Below are 23002 nucleotides of genomic sequence, written 5' to 3'. Positions count from 1 at the left end.
ACCAACAGTGCAAGAGGGTTCCCGTTTCTCCACATCCTCTCCAGCATCTATAGTCTCCTGATTTGTTCATTTTGGCCACTCTGACTGGCGTGAGGTGATACCTGAGTGTGGTTTTGATTTGTATTTCCCTGATAAGGAGCGACGCTGAACATCTTTTCATGTGCCTGTTGGCCATCCGGATGTCTTCTTTAGAGAATCGTCTATTCATGTTTTCTGCCCATTTCTTCACTGGGTTATTTGTTTTTCGGGTGTGGAGTTTGGTGAGCTCTTTATAGATTTTGGATACTAGCCCTTTGTCCGATATGTCATTTGCGAATATCTTTTCCCATTCCGTTGGTTGCCTTTTAGTTTTGTTGGTTGTTTCCTTTGCTGTGCAGAAGCTTTTTATCTTCATAAGGTCCCAGTAATTCACTTTTGCTTTTAATTCCCTTGCCTTTGGGGATGTGTCGAGTAAGAGATTGCTACGGCTGAGGTCAGAGAGGTCTTTTCCTGCTTTCTCCTCTAAGGTTTTGATGGTTTCCTGTCTCACATTTAGGTCCTTTATCCATTTTGAGTTTATTTTTGTGAATGGTGTAAGAAAGTGGTCTAGTTTCAACCTTCTGCATGTTGCTGTCCAGTTCTCCCAGCACCATTTGTTAAAGAGGCTGTCTTTTTTCCATTGGATGTTCTTTCCTGCTTTGTCAAAGATGAGTTGGCCATACGTTTGTGGGTCTAGTTCTGGGGTTTCTATTCTATTCCATTGGTCTATGTGTCTGTTTTTGTGCCATAGAGATTTTATAGTTTTAGATGCTATACTTAGGTTTGTGATACATTTCAAGTTAATTTTTGTGTATGGTATGAAATAAGGTTGATGTTCATTTTTTTCTTGTATTGGTATTCAGTTAATTGGCATTAATTTAAAAAAAAACTTACCTTTTTCTATTAATTGTCTTGGTATCTTTGTAAAGATTCAGTTGACCATTTTTGTTTGAACCTATTTCTGCAATTTTTTTTGTTTACTTGATCTAAATATCTGTCTTTATACCAATACCATACTGTCTTCTTTACAGTAGTTTTGAATTCAGGTCATATGTCTTCCAACTTCAGTCTTTTTAAAAAGTTGCTTTAGTTACTTTAGGTCTTTTATATTTCTGTTTAAATTTTAGAATCAGCTTGTCAATTCTGTTTTTAAAAGTCTCTGGAATTTTTATTGAGGTTGTATTGAATTTGTGGATTTGAGGAAGAGTTGCCATTTTATGATACTGAATCTTCTATTAATGAATATAGTTTATCTCTATTCTCTTTACTTAAGTTTTTTTAAATTACTCCCAGCAGTGTTATTTTGGTTTTCAGTGTACAAAGCTTGCACATAATTTTATTAAATTTAACTGCTGTTATTTCATTTTTTTAAATTTTGAGATGATTATAATAATGCATTGTAAAAAGTAATACAGAGATCCTGTATACCCATCACTCATTTTCTCAAGTTGCTAAGGTATTGCATAAGTATAGTAAATATCAGAACCAGGAAATCAATATTGATCCAACCTACTGATCTTATTCAGATTTCACCAGTTGTTTTTTTTTTTTTAATTTTTTTTTTCAACGTTTATTTATTTTTGGGACAGAGAGAGACAGAGCATGAACGGGGGAGGGGCAGAGAGAGAGGGAGACACAGAATCGGAAACAGGCTCCAGGCTCTGAGCCATCAGCCCAGAGCCTGACGCGGGGCTCGAACTCCCGGACCGCGAGATCGTGACCTGGCTGAAGTCGGACGCTTAACCGACTGCGCCACCCAGGCGCCCCAAGATTTCACCAGTTTTACATGTACTTATTTGTGTATGTGTATATATACTTAGTTCTATGCAATTTTATCACATGTGTGGATCTGTGGACCATTACCACAGTCAATATATAGAAGAGTTCCATCACAAGGATTGTTTTTGCTACTCCTATATAGCCACAGACATTCCCCTGCACTCACCCTCTCCCTAACCTCTGACAATCACCAGTCTGTTCTCTCTTTCTATAATTTTGTCATTTAAAGAATGATATATAAATTTAATCATAGGAACTGGCTGTTGTCACTCAGCATAATTCCCTTGACATTTATGCAAGTCTTTGCATATATCATGTTTGTACCTTTTTATTGCTGAGTTAGTATTCCATGGTAAAGATTACATCATAGTTTGTGTAACCATTCACCCATTAAAGGACATCTGTGTTTCTTGTTTTGGGTTATTTTGAATAAAACTGGTATGAATATTCACATGCTGGTTTTTGAATGAACATAAGTTTTTATTTCTTTGGTATAAATGCCCAACAATGCAGTTGCTGGATTGTACTGTAAATACTATTTAATTTTGTGGGAAACTGCCATACATTTTTCCAGAGTGGCTGTATCATTTTATTTTCCGATTAACAGTGTATAAGAGATTAAGTTTCTCCACATCTTCACTAGCATTTGATGTTGTCATTATTTTTTATTCTAGCCAGTTTGATAGGTTTGTACATTTTCTCATTTTGTTTTAATTTGCATTTTCCTAATGGGTCACTATAGTGAACTTGTTTGCCTTCTGTGAATCTTCTTTGGTGACATGCCTGTTCGTGTCTTTTGCCCGTTTTCTAAATTGAATGGCTTATTTGGTTTTTACTGTTGAGTTTTGAAAATTCTTTATATATTCTGCATGATAGACTTTTGTCAGGTATATGTTTTGCAGATACTTTCTCCCAGTCTGTAACTTTAATGCTATTATTTTTTTTTTAATTACATATTCCAGTTGTTCACTCCTAGTGTGTAGATACATTAACTCTTTCTTATTTAAAATATTGATCTGGTATCCTGTGACTTTGCTAAATCCACACATTGTTTCTAGTGGCTTTTTTTGCAGATGTCTTAAGAATCTCTCCATGTCTTCTGGAAATGAAGACGTTTGTTTTCTAGTAGATATTTTCCTTTCTAACTATAATTTGTATTTCTATTTCTTGGCTTATCACACTAGCATATCTAGTATAATGTTGAATCATATTGCTGAGAATAGATATCTTTTTCTTGTTTGCATCTTAGGGTACAGGAATTTAGTCTTACTATGTTAGCGGTGGGTATTTCATAGATACCCTTTATCCATTTTTAGAAATTTTCTTTTATTCCTAGTTTACATACACTTTTATCATGAATAGGTGTTTGATTTGTGTCAGATGCTTTTTCCATGTTTATTTAGGATATCGTCTGTTTTCTTCTCTTCTTATTTTTGTTAGTATGAGGAATTACTAATTACTTTTCCAGTGTTGTTACCAGCCTGTTTTTTGGTTGATCATCATGCATTACCTTTTTCATATGTTCTTAGATTTGGATTGCTAATAATTGCTTGTTTTTAGTGTGTCTGGGATACATACTTACACATTATTTATCAATTAACTTCAGTACATATTTTTTCTAACAAGGAGTATTCCACTTTTTCCCTAATTATTTATGGAAGAAGGATAGAATTTTGAAACCAAGTGTTTTTGGTACTTGAGGTGTCATCTTATTTATCTTGGATACTTCCTGGACATACTCCAATTTTTGGAACTTGCATTAATAGAGCATCTTAAACCAGTTCTGTATATTTATAGTGTAAATGTTGTTCTCAAAAGTGTGATTGTGGCTTGCTGACTAAAATGCTGGGTCAGAACAGAAACTGACTGAGTTCTAACAAATTACCAAGCATGTGATTTTTATTATTTATCAAGATTGATAGCTAGGAGATCTTCAGGAAAGCATATATCCATAATCTACAGAAATCTAATTTCTTTTCTTTTTTTTCTTTTTTTAATGTTTGTTTATTTTTGAGAGAGAGAGACAGAGTGTGAGTGGGGGAGGAAGAGAGAGAGAGGGAGACACAGAATCTGAAGCAGGCTCCACGCTCTGAGCTGTCAGCACAGAGCCTGATGCAAGGCTCAAACTCACGAACTGTGAGATCATGACCTGAGCGGAAGTCGGACGCTTACTGACTAAGCCACCCAGGCACCCCCAGAAATCTAATTTCTTAACATTACTACTATTTAAATTAGAATGAAATTGGAAGAATTGACTAAAATTAAAGTTTGTTTGGTTTTTAGTTCTGATTTCTGTTTAAGTCCCTAAATGTACTTTTAAAGCTATCAAAATGCAATTCAACGTTTGTACTAGGTCATCGAGACTCAAATACATCTGATGTTCCTTAGAAGAGCACAAAATTAATATTCTGTGATACTCAACAGTTAAACTTTGTTGGTTTTATTCCTATCATGGAATAAAAAGGTATTCCTATTAGTCTCTTTGCCATTCTCCAGCCCTTGTCAGTTGGGTTATTGCTGTGTTACTTAGTGAAGTGTAGAAGAAAGGGTACTTACTATAAGTTGAATCAATAGACTTGGATTGTCTTGCTATGTCACTTATTTGACTTATACAAGTTATCCAGCATTTCTAATCTTTAATCTTTTATATAAAATGAGAATTGGTGATGATGTGAAGGAATATAGAATTGAAATATTATATCTTCTATTTCAGTCTGAAAACTTGGAGAATACGGTAATCATACCAGATATCAAATTACATAGCAATCCTTCTGCTTTCAATATTTATTGCAATGTACGCCATTGCGTTCTGGAATGGCAGAAAAAGGAAACATCATTGGCAGCTGCATCTAAGAACTCTGTGCAGAGTGGAGAATCAGATAGTGATGAAGAGGAGGAATCCAAAGAGCCCCCTATCAAGCTTCCAAAGGTAAGTCACTAAATTCCACTTGGATGGATAACCACAGGTGTTTGGGCTATAGTACATATATTTACATTGCTAAAATACCTTGTTTTTTAAGAAAATTGTGCACTCAAAATTAATAGGGCTGATGGGCAAAAATAGGTTTGGGGCAGACCAGGAAAACTCTATGCATCTTTATAACTGGAGTGCTAACAAAATCAATAATTGGTAACCCAGTGGAGAATACTTGACAACCCAGGAAGAAAGATCAGGGGCTTTAAAAAATGTACAAAAGCAGTAGAGTGGAAATGGAGGCTTGTAAGCACTGAGCCATTGCAGCTAGAAGTGGAGCTCTGAGCCAGTGGGCTGCCATTAAGGTGGGCGTAAGCAGAACTGCAAACTACCACCAGCCAAGAGCCATAGTAAGCTGGGGGTGCTTCCTTCTGGGGAGGGAGCCTTGGGTACAGGTATGCATTTTTATTTTCCTTCAAATAGAACTAGGAGGGCTCCTGGCTGTGCAGCTGCTGAGTTGAGAGCTTTTTGCCTTTTCTTCCTTAGGTTATGATTGTTCTCTTGCTATTTTGGCTCTCCTTGCCTAGGAAAAAATTACATATGAAGCAACAAAACTTCTACATTGTTCTGATATCACTCCCTTATTTACCAGAGACATGTAAGCTAATTGGTGTTAAAGAAGCATGTACTATAGTAGAACAAACTATTCTTAAGGTACTCTCTTCTATTTAAGTGTTAGTGTATTTCAAGACTGTAATGTTATTGTATATATGGTATTTTTTCTACATTGTAGGCATAGTTAGTATTTCTAACAAAAGAATAGTGACAATATAGACATATTTTTAAAGGGGTATCTATCATAAATGATTTATATGTATATTGCCTTTTTCTAAATGTAAACATTTTTAAATGATTTCCTTTATCATAAATGGTTCAGTGTGTTGCCTTTTTACTAAACTGATACCTTAAAGCTGTGCCTTAAAAACTTTTTTATACATACACACAGGAGCTATCATGCCAATATTTTTACTAAACTGATACCTTAAAGCTATGCCTTAAAAACTTTTGTACATACACACAGGAGCTATCATGCAAATATCATGCAAATATTTTGCCATATTTCATGGTGGCTATTCCTAAGTGCACCACAGCCCTTAATCAGTACTGTCACATTCTTCTCACCTTATTCTCAGCAGATGGCTTGCTTCCTGTTTTATAGAGTAAGAGAAGTTTTGTGAACTTCCTCAGCCTTTTAGTCAACCATCTTTAAGTGTTCTTCTTGGGACTCTTCTTCTTTTAGCCCCTTTCTCTCCAGTGTCCTTAAGTATAACTTCTCTATTGGCTCCTTTCTTCTTAAAACAAATAAGCTTATCTTTTCTGTGTAAGCTCCTCTAGGTAAAGAGTTTTCCATCAAGTACTGACACATCAGGAAACAGGGTATAGTGATTAAGAACCTGGGCAGTGGAGTCAAACTGCCTGCGTTCAAATACTCACCCTTAAAAATAACTGTGTAATGCTGGGGAAGTTATTTGACTTATCTGTGCCTCCATTTTGTCATCTCTGAAATGGAGATAATATATACCTCACAGGGTTGTAGTGAAGATGCAGTGAGTTAACAAATGTCAAATACAAGTGTGTGAGTAAATAATAGGTATAGTTGTAAGTATCAGGTTAGGTGAAAACAAGAAATTGTGTAGGTGCAAATGAATTTGAGTTGCTTTTCGAGGAACTCCTCAATTTATTAATAAATACTTTATGTCCAAGGAAATAAACTTCTGGAAAGTCAGTGAGACCATGTGACGAATGAGAGGGGAAGAAGTTTTGAGATGCCTTTATGCAGAGGCATTCAAAATGCTGTGGGTTAGGGCGTGGGTGGGGAATGAAACTTCTAGGTGATGTTTTTGGCAGCCATTTGCATGACATGAAGGACCGACACAGAAGAAATGAGGCCTGTAGGACTTGAGGAGATGAGAATTTAAGGGCAGGTGAGAAACGTTAGCATTTTTCTTTTCCTTTTGACCCTTCCGCTCCAGATGCTACTCTTCTACATCAGTTCCTTCCTTTTCTTTGCAATTGTTCCTCTCTTGTTCTTCTTGACTACATGTGTGGCTGTTGCTTTCCTTTTCACTGAGTGTTTTTCCTCTCCCACTGCTCTTTCACATAATTAAGACAGTTTTTATTTGTTGTTAAAGTATCATTTTGATGCAATTTAATTTTCTATTTGAATTTTTTTTTAATGTTTATTTATTTTTGAGAGAGACAGAGACAGAGAGTGAGTAGGAGAGGGGCAGAGAGAGAGAGGGAGACACAGAATCTGAAGCAGGCTCCAGGCTCTGAGCTGTCAGCACAGAGCCTGACTCGGGTCTCGAACTCCCAAACCATGAGGTCATGACCTGAGCTGAAGTCAGACACTTAACTGACTGAGCCACACAGTCGTCCCTTCTATTTGAATTTTAAAAGTTAAATTGCATTTGATTATTGTGTAGATCTTACTTGTCAGGGTTTTCTTTGCTTTTTGTTTTTTTGTAGGTCAGCAATCATTGATATTTTGTAAAGTTTATTTATTTTGAGAGAGAGAGAGAGAGAGAGAGAGAGAGAGAGAGAATCCCAAGCAGGCTCTGCACTGATAGTGCAGAGACACAGAGCTTGAACTCACAAACCATGAGATCATGACCTGAACCCAAATCAATAGCTGGACGCCTAACTGACTGAGCCACGTAGGCACTCCAGTCATTGATATTTTAAAAACGACTTGGGACACCTGGGTGATTCAGTCAGTTAAGCATCCGACTTTTGCTCAGGTCATGATCTCACGGTTCATGGGTTTGAGCCCCATATCGGGCTCTGTGCTGACAGCTTGGAACCTGGAGCCTGCTTCAGATTCTCTCTCTCCCATCTCTCTCTGCCCCTCCACCACTTGCACACACACTCTCTCTCTCAAAAATAAGTAAACATTTTTAAAAAAGGGGGACTTTCTTACCCCCACCTAAATGCTTCGTATTAAGGTTTTTACCTAAAACACAGTTTTTACCCAGCTGAAACCATCTTTCACTATCTGACTTCCAGATTTCCTATAGTGTTCCATGCTTTATAACTACATAGTTTTTTTGGTTTTTGGTGTTTTTTTTTTTTTTTTTTGAGAGAGAGAGCAAGAGCACAAGGAAGGTGCAGAGAGAGAGAGAGAAAGAGAGAGAGAGAGAGAGAGAGAGAGAGAGAATCTTTCCTAAGCAGGCTCCATACTGAGCACGGAGTCCAACACAGGGCTCACTGTGAGATTATGACCTGAGCTGAAATCAAGAGTTGGATGTTTAACTGACTGAGCCACCTGGGTGTCCCTATAACTGCATAATTTTTAGTAGTTATTGTTGGGATTCATACTTCCCAGTCTTATTTGAGGCTCATCATGCCATGTATTTTGTTAAAAGATATAGACTTACATAGACTTACTTATTTACTTCTTAAGTTTATTTGCTTTTAAATTCTTTTTTGAGTTATAGCAAGCAGTATATTAGGCCCTGGGAACAAAATAATGATGAGACACGGTCCCTACCCTCAAGAAAGTTATGTCTGGTAGGGGATACCAGACATGTCTAGTGACTTAAGGATTACTAGGGCATGCTGGGTGTAGTGGAACACCGTGGGTACGGATGCAGCACTGACTGTAGATGCACTTACAGGCGGAGGGAACAGCACCATTACAAAAGTACACGTGATCTGTTTTTAGCTAGAGTGGAGTAGCTGAATAGGGCAAGAGGCTGAGAGCAGGAGGTAGATTGTGAAGGGCCTTCTGTGTCATGCACCCACTTTCAGATTTTGTCTTGTGATTTGGAAATATTGAAGATTTTAAGCAAAAGAGTTTGATCAGACTTGTATTTTAGTAAAATTACTTGGGTGCTAGTAAGACAAACCATAGAGGGTGGTAAGGTTAGAGCAGAGGGATCAGTTAGGCAGCTATTGCATTTGTCCCGGAAGCGTTACTGAAGGTTGCTAGTGGTGGTGTTTGGGTTACAGGAAATGTTAAGGAAGCAGAATTGACAAATTGGTAATTAGTTGATTATGAAGGCTGAAAGAGAAAGTGGAATCGAAACATACTTCTGAAGTTTCTGGTGGCAATGTCATTTACTGCAAGAGGGGGAACTGGAGGAGAAGCAGTGCTTTGTTGGGATGATGATGATGTTTATTTCTCTTTACTGAGTTTGAGGTACCTGTGAGGTGTCCTGTGTATACTATGTAGGGCTGAAGTTCCAAAGAAAGGTCCCAGCTAAAAATAGAGACTTGGGGACTGTCACAGTGTGGGGGAAGGTAAGATAAAATTCTGTTAGAGATAGGATGGGGGTGGGATCAAGAGCATCACTTAAAAATTGTTAGTTTCAGTGGCTCCTGGGTGGCTCAGTCGGTTAAGCGTCTGACTTCGGCTCAGGTCATGGTCTCACGGTTTGTGAGTTTGAGCCCCACGTTGGGCCCTATGCTGACAGCTCAGAGCCTGGAGCCTGCTTCAAATTCTGTTTCTTTCTCTCCCTGCCCCCCCCCCCCACTCGTGCTCTGTCTCTCTCTGTCTCTCAAAAATACATAAATGTAAAAAAAAAATTGTTAGTTTTGAAAAGTTGTGAGAACACTTTTGGGTGTAAAGAGAAGGGAAGAAGATGGTAGTAGTCCTAGATAAATTTGTATGTTAGACGATACTGCTTAGACATCTCACACCCAGACCTTTTGAGAAGCAGAATTCTTCCTCTTCTTTTTGTCCTCCTCCTCCTCTGCTGCTGCTCTTCTTCCACTCTTCCTTTTGCTCCCTTCTAGATTTTTATTTTTCATTATTTGTAAATATCATATCTACCAAATATTTGCTTTATATAAAAAATTTTGGAAGGCAGTGTACTTCCCTCGGTGGTAATATATAAACCTACTTTTGATTTTCTCTTGAATTTTTTCAAATGGATTCTGAAAGTATTAGAATAGATTCTAGGACTTGTTAAAAATTCATTAGTGTATAGTTGACGTACAATGTTGCACTGGTTTCAGGTGTATGAAACTCTTAGACATCTCACACCCAGACCTTTTGAGAAGCAGAATTCTTCCTCTTCTTTTTGTCCTCCTCCTCCTCTGCTGCTGCTCTTCTTCCACTCTTCCTTTTGCTCCCTTCTAGATTTTTATTTTTCATTATTTGTAAATATCATATCTACCAAATATTTGCTTTATATAAAAAATTTTGGAAGGCAGTGTACTTCCCTCGGTGGTAATATATAAACCTACTTTTGATTTTCTCTTGAATTTTTTCAAATGGATTCTGAAAGTATTAGAATAGATTCTAGGACTTGTTAAAAATTCATTAGTGTATAGTTGACGTACAATGTTGCACTGGTTTCAGGTGTATGACATAGTAATTCAATAATTCTGTATATTTTGAAATGTTCACCAGGATAAATGTAGTCACCGTCTGTCACCACACAACATTTATTACAGTATTATTGGTGATATTTCCTAGGCTGTACTTTTCATCTTCAAGACTTACTTATTTATAACTGGAAGTTTGTACTTTTTAATCCTCCTCACCTGTTTTGCCCCTCCCATCCCTTTTTTCTAGGACTTTTTAATAGAACAAGGTAAAATTTATTAAAAAATTATTAATCTAAATGTGATGTAACTAAACTTTTATGCTCATACTTGCTAGTGAAATAATAAAATCACTTTTGGGAATATATGATTTGACGAGAGCAAAATAAAACCTTGAAAGACTCATTATGTTATTTTTCTTTGGCCAAGCATGTTTTTATCTCACTTTTCCCAGCAGTGACATTGCACTGGCTGTATCAGATAGTTATTTGGGTTCTGTGTTCCTTTAAGTGTAATAGAGAGCCTTCAGGATTTAATTATTTGAAAGTAGCTGTAAAGGGAAAATTCAGTAAATTTATTTAGTGAATATAAAAGGTTATTTTCTGAAGAGAAGTGGAAGACTGTGTGTTGGGTAGTTATGGTTTTTCATTGAAAGTACCGAAGCTTAGTGTATTTAATTACTATAATCAACTACTCTGTTTAAAAGTCACATTTATTTATATTGCTAATTATAAAGGCAGTATATATTGTAGATAGTTTGAAAAATGCAGAACATTTTTTACAAAGAGGAAATAGAAATTAAAAATTAGAAATCCCTCTTAAATTCCTATTAACCAAAACATACCCATTATAAACATTTATATATGTATACGTTAAAAGTATATTATTTCTGCACAAATAAAATCATACTATATTTGCTGTGCTATATTTTTTCCTTATACTCTTCCTTCCCAATATTGAGTGGGGAGAAAGTACAGTACGTTCTCAGTGACTGTAAGACAGGATTCAGTGTGTAAAGTATAATTTCAGAGTTCATACATATGGTAAAATGTTCTCAGCCAAACCTCAAAAACAAACACAAACAAACAAACTTATTTCACAACAACTTTTATTCCTCTGCTCAATAATTCAAAGCTAAATATGATTGGAAAACTTGAAGTTGATTTTTACTTTATTGTATTTTGAAAACATATCAATATTCTGGAAACAAATTAATTTTCCCCCTTATTAAAAATTTTTTTTATGAAGTAAGGTGTAGATGAGAATCTACAGTGGTTAACCTAGATAGGTGGGTAATTTCTCTTTCCTGATCATTTGGCTAACATTTTATGGGTTTACCAAAACCAGCTAGTGCTCTGTTCCTAAGCAGTGTATCTGAGTTGCCTATTTTAATATATTTGTTATTATGCCCTGAACTTACCGGAGAGACAGCTCAGGAACTTGTTCAGTAAGTAGCCTCACTCTTTTTTGGTAAGGTTCAGTACTTTCTCTGTTACCATAGGAATCTTATATAAATAAACCGTAGCTAAAAATGTTATCTGTGAAGAGTCTCCTTTGAACTTTGAAAAGTCATGATTGGTAGCAGTAGAATAAGCATTTTTGAAGACTGAAAGGGTAGAGTAGTTTCCCATTGGCCTGAGAACAGAGCCCTATATTTTGTGCTTAGGAGATCTTTGAGTTCAGATTCATTTCCTGTAAGTGCATAAGCAGATAGAAATCTTGAACAGCATGTTTTTACTTTCTAGTGTGTTTCAGGAAAAGAAACTATATCAACTGGTAAATTTTCACTGCTTAGTGCATTTAATCAATTGAAACTCTATACAGGCCACCTCTGTAATCTTGGCTATAATTAAGTCTGCTAGTATTTTAGATAACTTCTCTAAAGACAGTCCTACTAGTTTAACTTCTCAGTCATGTCTGTATTCTTCAGAAACCTTGCAAATGATAATCAGAACTGCAAGTGACTTGCCTGCAACTGATTTGACCATTGTCTGGGAAATCTATTTCTGATTTGCAGTGGTTTTTAGCACACAACGGAGAGTAATTAAATATTTATTATATGCCTATCATGTGCTAGGCACTAGGTTAGCCACAGGACATATTAAGCCAGCTCAGGCATGCTCCTTGTCTATAAGGAGACCACAGGAAAAAGGAAACAACAATGGTCAGCTATACTATAATAAATGGTATAACAGAGGTCTCAACTGGATAAGAGTCATGTACAAGGCTCATTTACCCTGTTAGAGAATAAATTCTTAGAGGACAGGGGCTGTTGTGATGTGTATCTTCATATCTCCTATAGTGAGTTGCACAAAATAAGGGTTTAAGAAACATTTATGCTCATCACACTTCTCTGTCAATCTTTAGTTACAGATGTATCTTTTGCTAGATATGGACTGAGTCAGATTTGGTTCTGATCAGGAATGTAAGATAATGAAGGTAAAAATAGCAGTGATCTTTTTGATAGGTAGGTTTTTTGGTGATTAAACCCTATAAGAAGAGGGGACACATCAGTAAACAGTAATATTGTGATTGTACCATTATAGGAATGGCTAAGACGAAACGCTCCTTTTTAAATCTCTGCATTGTATGAGTTATATTGACTTTTTTCCTGCTCATAAGTAACAAGTAACATGACTTTTAACAAAAGAATGCTGATTTGTACTTGAGTACAGCCAAATGAACTTTTAAATTAATAGAGTTTATTTTTTCTGAGTGAATGTAACCTAGTATCTACTTCATTGTTAGAATTTTTATTATATTTTATTATGGCTTCCTTGTGCTATAAATACTTTTAAAATACTGCCACTGTAGGGCGCCTAGGTGGCTCAGTCGGTTGAGCTTCTGACTCTTGATTCCGGCCCAGGTCATCATCCCAGGGTTGCGAGATGAGTGTGGAACCTGCTTATGATTCTGTCTCTCTCCCTCTGTCCCTCTCCCCTGTTTATGTCCTCTCTCTCTCTAAAATAAAATAGTGCCATAATTTTTTAACCCTTTCATGTAACTAGATGGTTTTCTGTACCTTGGAATTAAATGCCATGGGTGGTTGTGTTTTGCTTTTTTATGTGTTTTTGTTTGTTTTAGCCTAGTAAATATTGCAGCATTAATCATTTGCTGTGGCAATAAGCTGTACTGGTGAAACTGTCTGGAAAGTGTTACTAGTTTACCTGTTATAATATATATATATGTATTTTTTTTTTTCATCTTAAACAGATCATTGAGGTTGGACTTTGTGAAGTTTTTGAATTGATCAAGGAGACGAGATTTTCTCATCCATCCCTGTGTCTGAGGAGTCTACAGGCCCTGCTTAACGTGCTTCAGGGTCAGCAGCCGGAAGGCCTCCAGTCAGAGCCCCCAGAGGTCCTAGGTGAGAGCCCTGGGCATTGAATGAAGTCTTTGAATGTAAATAGCTTCTCTTACAAGCATGTACAGCAGCCTGTAATGCAGTTTTTTTTTTTTTTTAATGTATTGAAACAGCAAGGGTATAAATTTTAAGGGATTTTGCTATGTTCTACTGGAGTTCCAGTTTAAGAGTTTTAGTTCACACATAGACATTTCTTGATTATTGTGATGATGGGGGAAAAAAGCAAAACATAAATCCTTGGAACCCAGAAATAATCCAAGCCTTTATAAGTCACTACTAACTTAAATCATTCTTGTTAAACCTTTGGCCGAAATAGCTAACATTGACTTTCTCTAACTTTATATATTATTCTGGATAGTTAAAAAAGTGGGAAGAAAGTGAACAAATGCTACCAACCCCAAACAGCACAATTACTTTCCAAACAGGGCATTTCTTTTGTATTCATTATAAATAAAAATTAATTTTTGTTATAGATTATGCTTTTGAATTAGTAGCAACTTCCATTAAGTAAATATGTTTGCTTTTTGTAAAGTGTATTTGAATTTTATGAACACATGCCTTTCTTGCTATTGATGCAGGTTGAACACATAAAGAAGTTAGGAGCTCTTGAGGAATAGAAATAGAGATGGAGGCATAAGTTTGAAATTGGCTAATTGATTTTTTCTGATGCTAACCATGGGCCTTGAAAGTCTAGACTTTTCTAAATCTCAAGCATTAGTTCATATCAGATTCATATGGGCCCTACCCGCAGAGTTTCTGATTCAGTAGATTTGGCATGGGGCCCAAGAATTTGCATTTAGAGTAAATTTCTGGGTGATGTTGCCAGTACTGCTCATCTGAGGACTGCACTGCTGGTCTGGACTAGAGTTTGATTTTTTTTTCTACTTGGCTATTTGGTGTTTATTAGACCCACATGTGAGAACCTAATTACAGATCATACAGGTTTTGTTTTGGTGGCTGTTTGTTTGTTTGGCTGTGGGGGGTGGTGGTGTCACATGGTGATTAGTTTTTGTGTTGGATTGTTTTTTTGTTTTTTTTTTGGTTTGGTCAGGGAGGGGAGTGCTTGCCATGAAAACAAGCTGAGGATTTAAAAAACACAATACCCTCCCCCACCCCATGTTATTAAACACTACTACTAAATAAAAGCTGTCATATGGTAAGAAGCAGGCACCTTGTTGATTACTGTTATGGTAACACAAGTGATCGTATTACTATTGTGATGCATTACTTGGCATCACAGCATCTTACCAAAGCTTTTTATTTATTTAATTGATTATATTTAAGGATATTTTGCTGTTCTTAGCTCTAGTTTGTCAATTAACAAATAATTGAAATATTTAAAATATCCACTAAAACCTGCACATCCTATTTATTACTTTGAACAGCATGCTAGTCATTTCTTTTTCCTAGATCCTCTGCCATTCAGTTATCTTTTATTAGTTGTCATATACCTTGTTTAGTATCTAGTCTATGTATAAATACTCCCTTTCCTTTATGCTTTTCAAAATAGATCTTGTTCTTAATACTGTTTTTGAAATTATAATGTGTGCTTCAGCTTAATCATCTTCTATTAAAACTTTCACCTGATTAATTTGTCTGTTTTTATTTTCTTGTTAACAGTTTCAAATGCTGCTATAATTCTTTGGTTTCTTTTTTATCCTTTCAGTGTTTGCTTCCTATCTCTTTCCTGTTTTGACTTATTTTTATATTGAGGGATTTAACATCACTTTATATTTCTTATTTGAAATGGCTTAATTAGCTCAAAGATGTAATTTGGCTCTTTAAAACTAAATTTCTATTGAAATCTGTCTGTTTTTTCCTTTGATCTAATAGCATAATCACATTAGTATGCTTTGTTTTTCATTTTATCCATGAAAATATATACATATATGTATATATCACTCTCACTGTTGGGATAGCTTGATGATTATGATACACCAAGCTTCTTCTCTTAGCAAATGGATTTTGATTTAGAAATTGTCTAGTTTAAAAAAATCATTGTTATATCTATCTTTCTGTTCAATTTAAGGTTGGAATGTATGTTCTTAAGTATTCACTTAAATGTAATATTATCTCCTGTGTGCTGTACTATGAGCATATAGTTCAGGGGTGATCAGTACAGACACTGTTGCTGTTATTATGGGACTTAGCATCAGACAGTTGGACACTTGTGTGATTGCAGGTATGGGTAAATAGTATGGGGGAAAGGAGAGGAAGTTCTAGGAGTCTATAACAGGCCTCCTTGAAGATGTGACATTGGAGATTTGAAGGATGAGTAGGAAGGAGTTAACTGAGTTTCTAGGCAAAAAGGACAGCATGCTATAAGTCTCTGACACAGAAAGGAGAATGACTGAACAAAGATTGGCTAGGATGTGGAGAGTGAAAGGAGGGAGGGCTTTGCCATAGGTGAGGAGGGAGGCAGAGACTAGATCATGTGGAGCTTCATACATCATGTTAAGGGAACCTGGCTATTGTTGTAGGAGAAATGGAAAGTCACTCACTATCTCTCCTCATGCTTAAAAAAATGTTCTTAATTTTATAGCACTTCTGTTTTCTTCCACTTGAATCTAACTTTTTTTGATGGCATAGATTCTTAGTCTTGTTTGCCAAAGTACTACCACAACCTAGAATCGTTTCTCATGCACAGGAAGAATTCAGTGAATATTTGCTGAGTAATTAAAAGATGAAGGGGCAGAAGGATAATGATGGAAGGAAAGATGGACAGATGGAGAAAGGGTAGATGAAAGGATGAGGGGAAAGGATAGTTGGAAGGAAGCACGAAGGGAAGGCTAAATGAAAGAAAGGGAAGACTGAAGGATGTACAGGCACATGAAGAAAAGTAGGGAGAATGGAAAGAAGGAAGAGGAGTAGGGACGAATTAACAAAGGAGCAAATGGATTTTAAATGGAAAACCAGATTTTTGGTTTAAAAATTCTCTTTGGATATAAAAGAACAAAAGTGAAGGTGGGAGCTAATTTTTGAACACTTTTTAGTAGTCTGATTAACAGGTGCTGATAAAGAGCATAGTTTGGGAAGATGGTCATGAGACAGAGCAAGTGGAGGAATTTGGAAGCGAAAGTGACAGGGCTTACTAGGGATGAGATACATGGGAGATGAGGAATGGACAGAGGAAGGCTAGCTCTCTGTGAGTTAACGAATAAACCACAGATGGCTTTTAGTTTTTGGTGAGTTGCAGTACACGAATTCTCTTTTCTCTTTCTTTTGCTCTCTCTTTTCCCTTTCCCTTTCTTCATCTTCCTCAATTTTTCTTTTTCTGATTCTGTTTCTTTCTCCGTCTTGAGTGTTCACTCTTTAAGGATTTTCAAAATCCCTTCCCTTCTGCAGAAGAAATGCCTAGAGGTCTGTCGGTTCAGTTCTTGGACAGAGTTGTTCAGGGAATTTTGCATGGAAACTTCTGGTGGCCATCAAATGTTCAGGTGTTACTTTACCATCTCTGCCACTAAATGGCTTTATCATTTTGGAAAAATCTCTTTACCTCCCTGTCTCAATTTCATTGTCCATTGAAGGAGGAGGATATCTGTCCTATTGACTTGGAGGTTTTTCTAGGGTATAAAATGAATTACATACTTGTTTATAAATGTGAACTGCTGTTACGTTAGCAGTAAAACAATTTTATATTAAAAAAATTATAGCATGTATTTTTTATGTATTCTGTTGTTTTACACAAACAAATTTTCTGGACACTTAACATTTTAAGAAGCTCCAATTCTTCCCAGTGTGAAAGGTTAAATAAGTACAGTGAGTAGTCTATTACTTGAGAGGATATTTCTTGAATGTGTGAATGCCTCAAGATAAATTTCTTTTAAACAACCTGGGATAGATCCATTTATTTACAAAAGTGAAGAGTTGAACTAAGTGTTCTCTGAGGTCCTTTGTATATAAATATTCTAACTTTGGGGGGGAAAGGGTAACTAAAAAGGAACTAATACAAAGTAAGTGTTCTAGCTGCCTTAAATATTTTTTTATAATGAGGCAAGTTATAAATAAATACACATTTAATGTTCTGTATGTTGAATGAATATAACTGAGTTCTATTTTATTCACAGAGGCTCTCTTCCAGCTCCTTTTGGAAATCACTGTTCGAAGTACTGGAATGAATGACAGCACAGGACAGTCTCTGACAGCACTTTCCTGTGCTTGCCTCTTTAGTCTGGTAGCTTCTTGGGGAGAAACAGGAAGGACACTTCAGGCCATCTCTGCTATCCTCACCAACAATGGCAGCCATGCTTGCCAAACTATACAGGTATTTCATTTATAGCTGCTTAGAAGGTACAAGATGCCAGGTTGGAATTTCACCTTAATTTCTGTCAGTAGGAATCCTCTGGTTTTGCTCACTCATTATAGTGATTTGATCTATCCAAGGTTGATGTGTGAATAATCCACAGTATATAAAGGTAATAAAATGAAATTTGGCAAAAAACTGTTTAACTTTTAAGCTGGGCTTTGTATCAACACTCCAGCCACCTCTTCTTTTGCATTCCCTGTTCTCTGCCCTCCCCCACCTCCCATCTTTCCCTAGTTTTTAAGTATGGAATTTTCAAGTATGCTCAGTGTCCCAATCCCTGCACTGTTCGAGAATCAAATGTGGTTTCTTATGGATTGATTTGTTTCTGAGCTTCTTCAGCTTTGCATGTAACATTTTAAGCTTTTAATGTCTGATTGTGGAAGAAACTCTTTATTGTTGTTAGTAGTGGGAAATAGAATTCTCCTTATGGGCAAACTTGATTTAATTCCTTTGGATTGTTCTAGAAAATTGAGTAAGAAGTTACAGTTTTAGGTCTCTGTTATGTGCTCTTCACTGGCCCCTTGGGCAACATCCAGAACAGATGGAAGGACTGCTTCAATCCTGTTATTAGCAGACCAAGATAGCGAAAAGGGTATATGGGTCATTTTCTTGAACTTAATTCAGCAATGTTGAACTCTCCTTGTCAAACATGAGCGATCCCCTTATTCTAGATTTCTATTCTAGATTCTATTCTAGATTTTCCTGTTTCTGCCCTGCCTGAAATCTTCTTTTCCCTTTTTATGATCCTTAATATTTTGAGTTTCCTATAATGCAGTGTTTTTCAGAACTGTGTTCTGCAGTGGTACTTTGAGGTTTGGCAAAATTTTAATTTAAACACATGCTTAAAATACACAAATAATGCTTAATTTTAATGAAATAACACATTTACATATCATATACCAAATTTTAAAAAATATAGTGACCATAAAAACATGAGCTTATTAGGGGCGCCTGGGTGGCGCAGTCGGTTAAGCGTCCGACTTCGGCCAGGTCACGATCTCACGGTCTGGGAGTTCGAGCCCCGCATCAGGCTCTGGGCTGATGGCTCAGAGCCTGGAGCCTGTTTCCGATTCTGTGTCTCCCTCTCTCTCTGTCCCTCCCCTGCTCATGCTCTGTCTCTCTCTGTCCCAAAAATAAATAAAAGTTGAAAAAAAAATTAAAAAAAAAAAAAAACATGAGCTTATTAGACACTGTGTGAGTTTTTTCTTGTGTAGACTCCTTTCAGAGGATATGAGGTGAGATCTAAATGATGAGTTGAAAGTAGCCAGTCCAAAGGGAGGAAGTGTTACCGCTGGGGATGTGGAGGGAGAAATTTTCTTGGTATCCACATGCTAATAATGCATGGAGGTTAAGATTAAGAGTAGAATACTGAAGTCTGAAAGAAGTTTAGTATAGTTCTAGTATAGAGAGCTTTCAGCTAACAGAGACAGGACTTGCATGTTTATCTGTCTGATTGCAGTATGCTTAAGCACTAGGCTGTGCACAATTACTAGATCCCCTGAATCAATAGCTGAGGTTCCCTGGACCTGCCCTGTCACTACATTCCCATCACCAGCCCAAACACCATGTTAAAGCCTATTATCTTAACATTATCTTTTTTTAAGTTTATTTATTTTTGAGAGAGAGAGAGAGAGAGGGGGAGAGGGAGGGAGGGAGACAGAACAAGCTGGGTAGGGCAGAGAGAGGGAAATACGGAATCTGAAGCAGGCTGCAGGCTCTGAGCTGTCAGCCCAGAGCCTGATGTGGGGATTGAACCCACAAGCCATGAGATCATGACCTGAGCCAGAGTTGGACGTTTCACCCACTGAGCCACCCAGGCACCCCTATCTTATACGGTGTTCTTCATGACTTGGCCTCATTCCACCTGCTAACTTCAGTTCACAAAATTCTCTTGGCCAGGCTATGGGTGGAGGGAGAAAACTCTTCCCGGAGAATGTGTAACTCTAACATCTCAAATTGTTTTGGGATTCAAATGCGTATTAGCTGTCTTTTTCCAAAGATATTAAGCTGAGATTTTAAAGTAGGGTAGGGATGATAGTACCATGAACTACCATATTGAAGGAGACTTAAAATCTTTTTTTGGAGGAATGAACTCCAGGCTTTAAAGGCACATCTGAGCTTACAAACAAAAACAACATAGAAAAAAAAGGCACCGTTATTGAGAGTTAGTAGAAACAAATATGGTAGAATCAGTCCTGCCTAGTCTGTATATATTGAAATTATTTGATATAGACCATAAAACGTGTGTGTGTATGTATAATGTATAAATTAATGAAAGAAGGTATCACAAGTACAATTAAGGAATAAGAATGTAAATGTAAAAAGTAATCATATCAGAAAATGAACCAAATTCAACTCCTGGAAATAAAAAAAACCAAATAACTACAATCTGAAATTTAAAGGCTGAGTTAACCATTGGGTATAAAAAGGGAAAAAAATTATTCAGAATGCAACACAGAGAGAGAAAATATGGAAGACACAATAGGAAACATGAATAGAGAATGACAAAACATAATGTATCAATACAATTTGAGTTCCACAAGGGCAATAATGCATTATGGAGAGGAAGTAGTTGAAATAATGGGCAAAATTTTCCAAAATTGGTAAATGACATGGAATCCTCAGATTAAGGAAGTCTAGTTTATCAGAATAAATTCCCTAGGCCCTGCCACAGTGTTGGTGAGAGAAAATCAAAGAAAGAAAAAAACAGTGTATCTGAGACTTTTTATTATAGCACTGGGTTATCTTAAAACTTTAGTACCCTTTTAGAAAGCATGAAAGAAATAGAGTTATGTTGAAGAAACATGTTAAGTTTTTGCTCCTTCCCTAGTTTCAACTTAGGTTATAATAAAGGAATTTTATTTAATATACACTTTTAAGAATGGGACACATTTTCGGTAGAGAGAAGTTGGAGAAAGCTTGAATTTAAGTTCCTTAAGAGGCAAATGCCCATAGAAAGTAATTTGATTTTCACTTAAAACTCCAGATAAGATTTGGAGTTGGATGTAATAGGTACTTGGAAAGTGGTGGTCAGGGCAAGAGCTAAAAATTGATTGGAAATCTGTATTATGAAAGGTAGAGAACCCCAGGGCCCTTGCTTTGCCCTTCCCAGCCAAGCAACTGTCCTTCTGTCATACACCAAAGAGATATGTTTACTGTCTAAAGAAATTGAGTCGGAGAAGCCAGGGGAAAGCAGACACAGTTGCAAGTGGAATTAGGAACTAGGCTGAAAATGGAGATTAAGTGAAAGTGTTTGTATTAATGATGAAATTTCCTTATCCTCACTGAGTTTCCAGAACACTGGCCATGAGGCGACTTACAGCTTCTAGGAAAAAGACTGGCAGATTCTTCTTTGGAGAAGGAATGAGAAAAGACCCACAGATGCAGATATTTGAGGGGTCCTCCAATACCCTGTCCATTCACACCGAGCTTCCTACCAGATTTTTAGTAGTTTACTCTTAAAAATAAGTGTACAACCAGATTATTTGGTTTTTGGATGTTGAGTTTGGTAAGTTCTTTATAGATTTTAGATATTAACCCCTTATCCAATATGTCATTTGCAGATATCTTCTCCCATTCTGGAGGTTGCCTTTTAGTTTTGTTGATTGTTTCCTTTGCTGTGCAGAAGCTTTTTATCTTGATGAAGTCCCAATAGTTCATGTTTGCTTTTGTTTCCCTTGATGGAGATGTGTCTGGTAGGAAGTTGCTATGGTTGAGGTCAAAGAGATTGCTGTCTGTGTTTTTCTCTAGGAGTTTGATGGCTTTCTGTCTCACATTTAGGTCTTTCATCCATTTTTAATTTATTTTTGTGTATGGTGTAAGAAGTGGTCCAGTTTCATTCTTCTGCATGTTGCTGTCCAGTTTTCCCAACACCACTTGTTGAAGAGATTGTCTTTATTCCATTGGATATTCTTTCCTGCTTTGTTGAATATTACTTGACCATATAGCTGTGGGTCCATTTCTGGGTTTTCTATTCTGTTCTGTGTCTGTTTTTGTGCTATACCATACTGTCTTGATGACTACAGCTTTGTAATATAGCTTAAAGTCCAGAATTGTGATGCCTCCAGCTTTACTTTCCTTTTTCAAGATTGCTTTGGCTATTTGGAGACTTTTGTGGTTCCATATAAATTTTATGATTCCATGTTCAAGCTCCATGAAGAATGCTGGTAGTATTTTAATAGGGATTACAGTAAATGTGTAGATTGCCTTGGGTAATATAGACATTTTAACAATATTTGCTGTTCTAATCCATAAGCATGGAATGTTTTTCCATTTCTATGTGTCATCTTCAATTTCTTTCATAAGTGTTTTGTAGTTTTCAGAATACAGATCTTTTACCTCTTTGGTTAGGTTATTCCTAGGTATCTTATGGTTTTTGGTGCAATTATAAATGAGATCGATTTCCTTGATTTTTCTTTCTGCTGCTTCATTATTGGTATGTAGAAATGCAACAGGTTTCTGTACATTGATTTTGTATTCTGTGACTTTGCTGAATTCATATATCTGTCTAGCAATTTTTTGGTGGAGTCTTCTAGATTTTCTACATAGAGTATCATGTCATCTGCGAATAGTGAAAGTTTGACTTCTTCCTTGCCAATTTGGCTGACTTTTGTTTCTTTTTGTTGTCTGATTGCTAAAGCTAGGACTTCTAGTACAATGTTATATAACAATGGTGAGAGTGGGCATCCCTGTCTTATTCCTGACCTTAGAGGAAAAGCTTTCAGTTTTCCCCCTTTGAGGGTGATATTAGCTGTGGGTCTTTCATATATGGCCTTTATGATGTTGAGGTATGTTCCCTCTATCCCTACTTTGTTTTTATCAGGAATGGATGCTGTACTTTGTCAAACTTAAACTTTTAGCTTGTTGGATTTGATTTGCTAGTATCTTGTTGAGAATTTTTGTATCCATGTCCATCAGGGATATTGGCTTGTAATTCTCCTTTTTAGTGGGGTCTTTGTATGGCTTTGGAATCAAGGCAATGCTGGCTTCATAGAATGAATTTGTACCCCCAAAACACATAATCCAGTTCAGAAATGGGCAAAAAACATGAATAGACATTTTTCCAAAGAAGACATACAATTGGCTAACAGAGACATGAAAAGATGCTCAATATCATTCATCGTTAGGGAAATACAAATCAAAACTACAGTGAGTTACCACCTGACACCTGTCAGAATGGCTAAAATTAACCACAGAGGAAATGACAGGTTTTGGTGAGGATGTGGAGAAAGGGGAACCCTCTTGAACTGTTGGTAGGGATGCAAACTAGTGCAGCCACTATGGAAGACAG

General features: G+C 36.6%; 1 protein-coding gene across 17 annotated transcripts in view; it reads left to right on the top strand.

Annotated features, from left to right (window-relative positions):
• MYCBP2 (MYC binding protein 2) overlaps positions 1 to 23002 on the top strand; it is a 286735-nt gene that overhangs the window by 37897 nt on the left and 225836 nt on the right. For all 17 annotated transcript variants that reach the window (XM_043580959.1, XM_043580920.1, XM_043580876.1 and 14 more), the window contains exons 3-5: positions 4511 to 4726; positions 13256 to 13409; positions 17474 to 17670. In XM_043580959.1, coding sequence (XP_043436894.1) covers positions 4511 to 4726; positions 13256 to 13409; positions 17474 to 17670 — 567 coding nt within the window. The remainder of the gene's footprint in view (positions 1 to 4510; positions 4727 to 13255; positions 13410 to 17473; positions 17671 to 23002) is intronic.

This window comes from Prionailurus bengalensis, chromosome A1 (assembly GCF_016509475.1).
Source record: "Prionailurus bengalensis isolate Pbe53 chromosome A1, Fcat_Pben_1.1_paternal_pri, whole genome shotgun sequence".
Lineage (NCBI taxonomy): Eukaryota > Metazoa > Chordata > Mammalia > Carnivora > Felidae > Prionailurus > Prionailurus bengalensis.
This window is presented reverse-complemented; position numbering and strand designations above follow the sequence as displayed.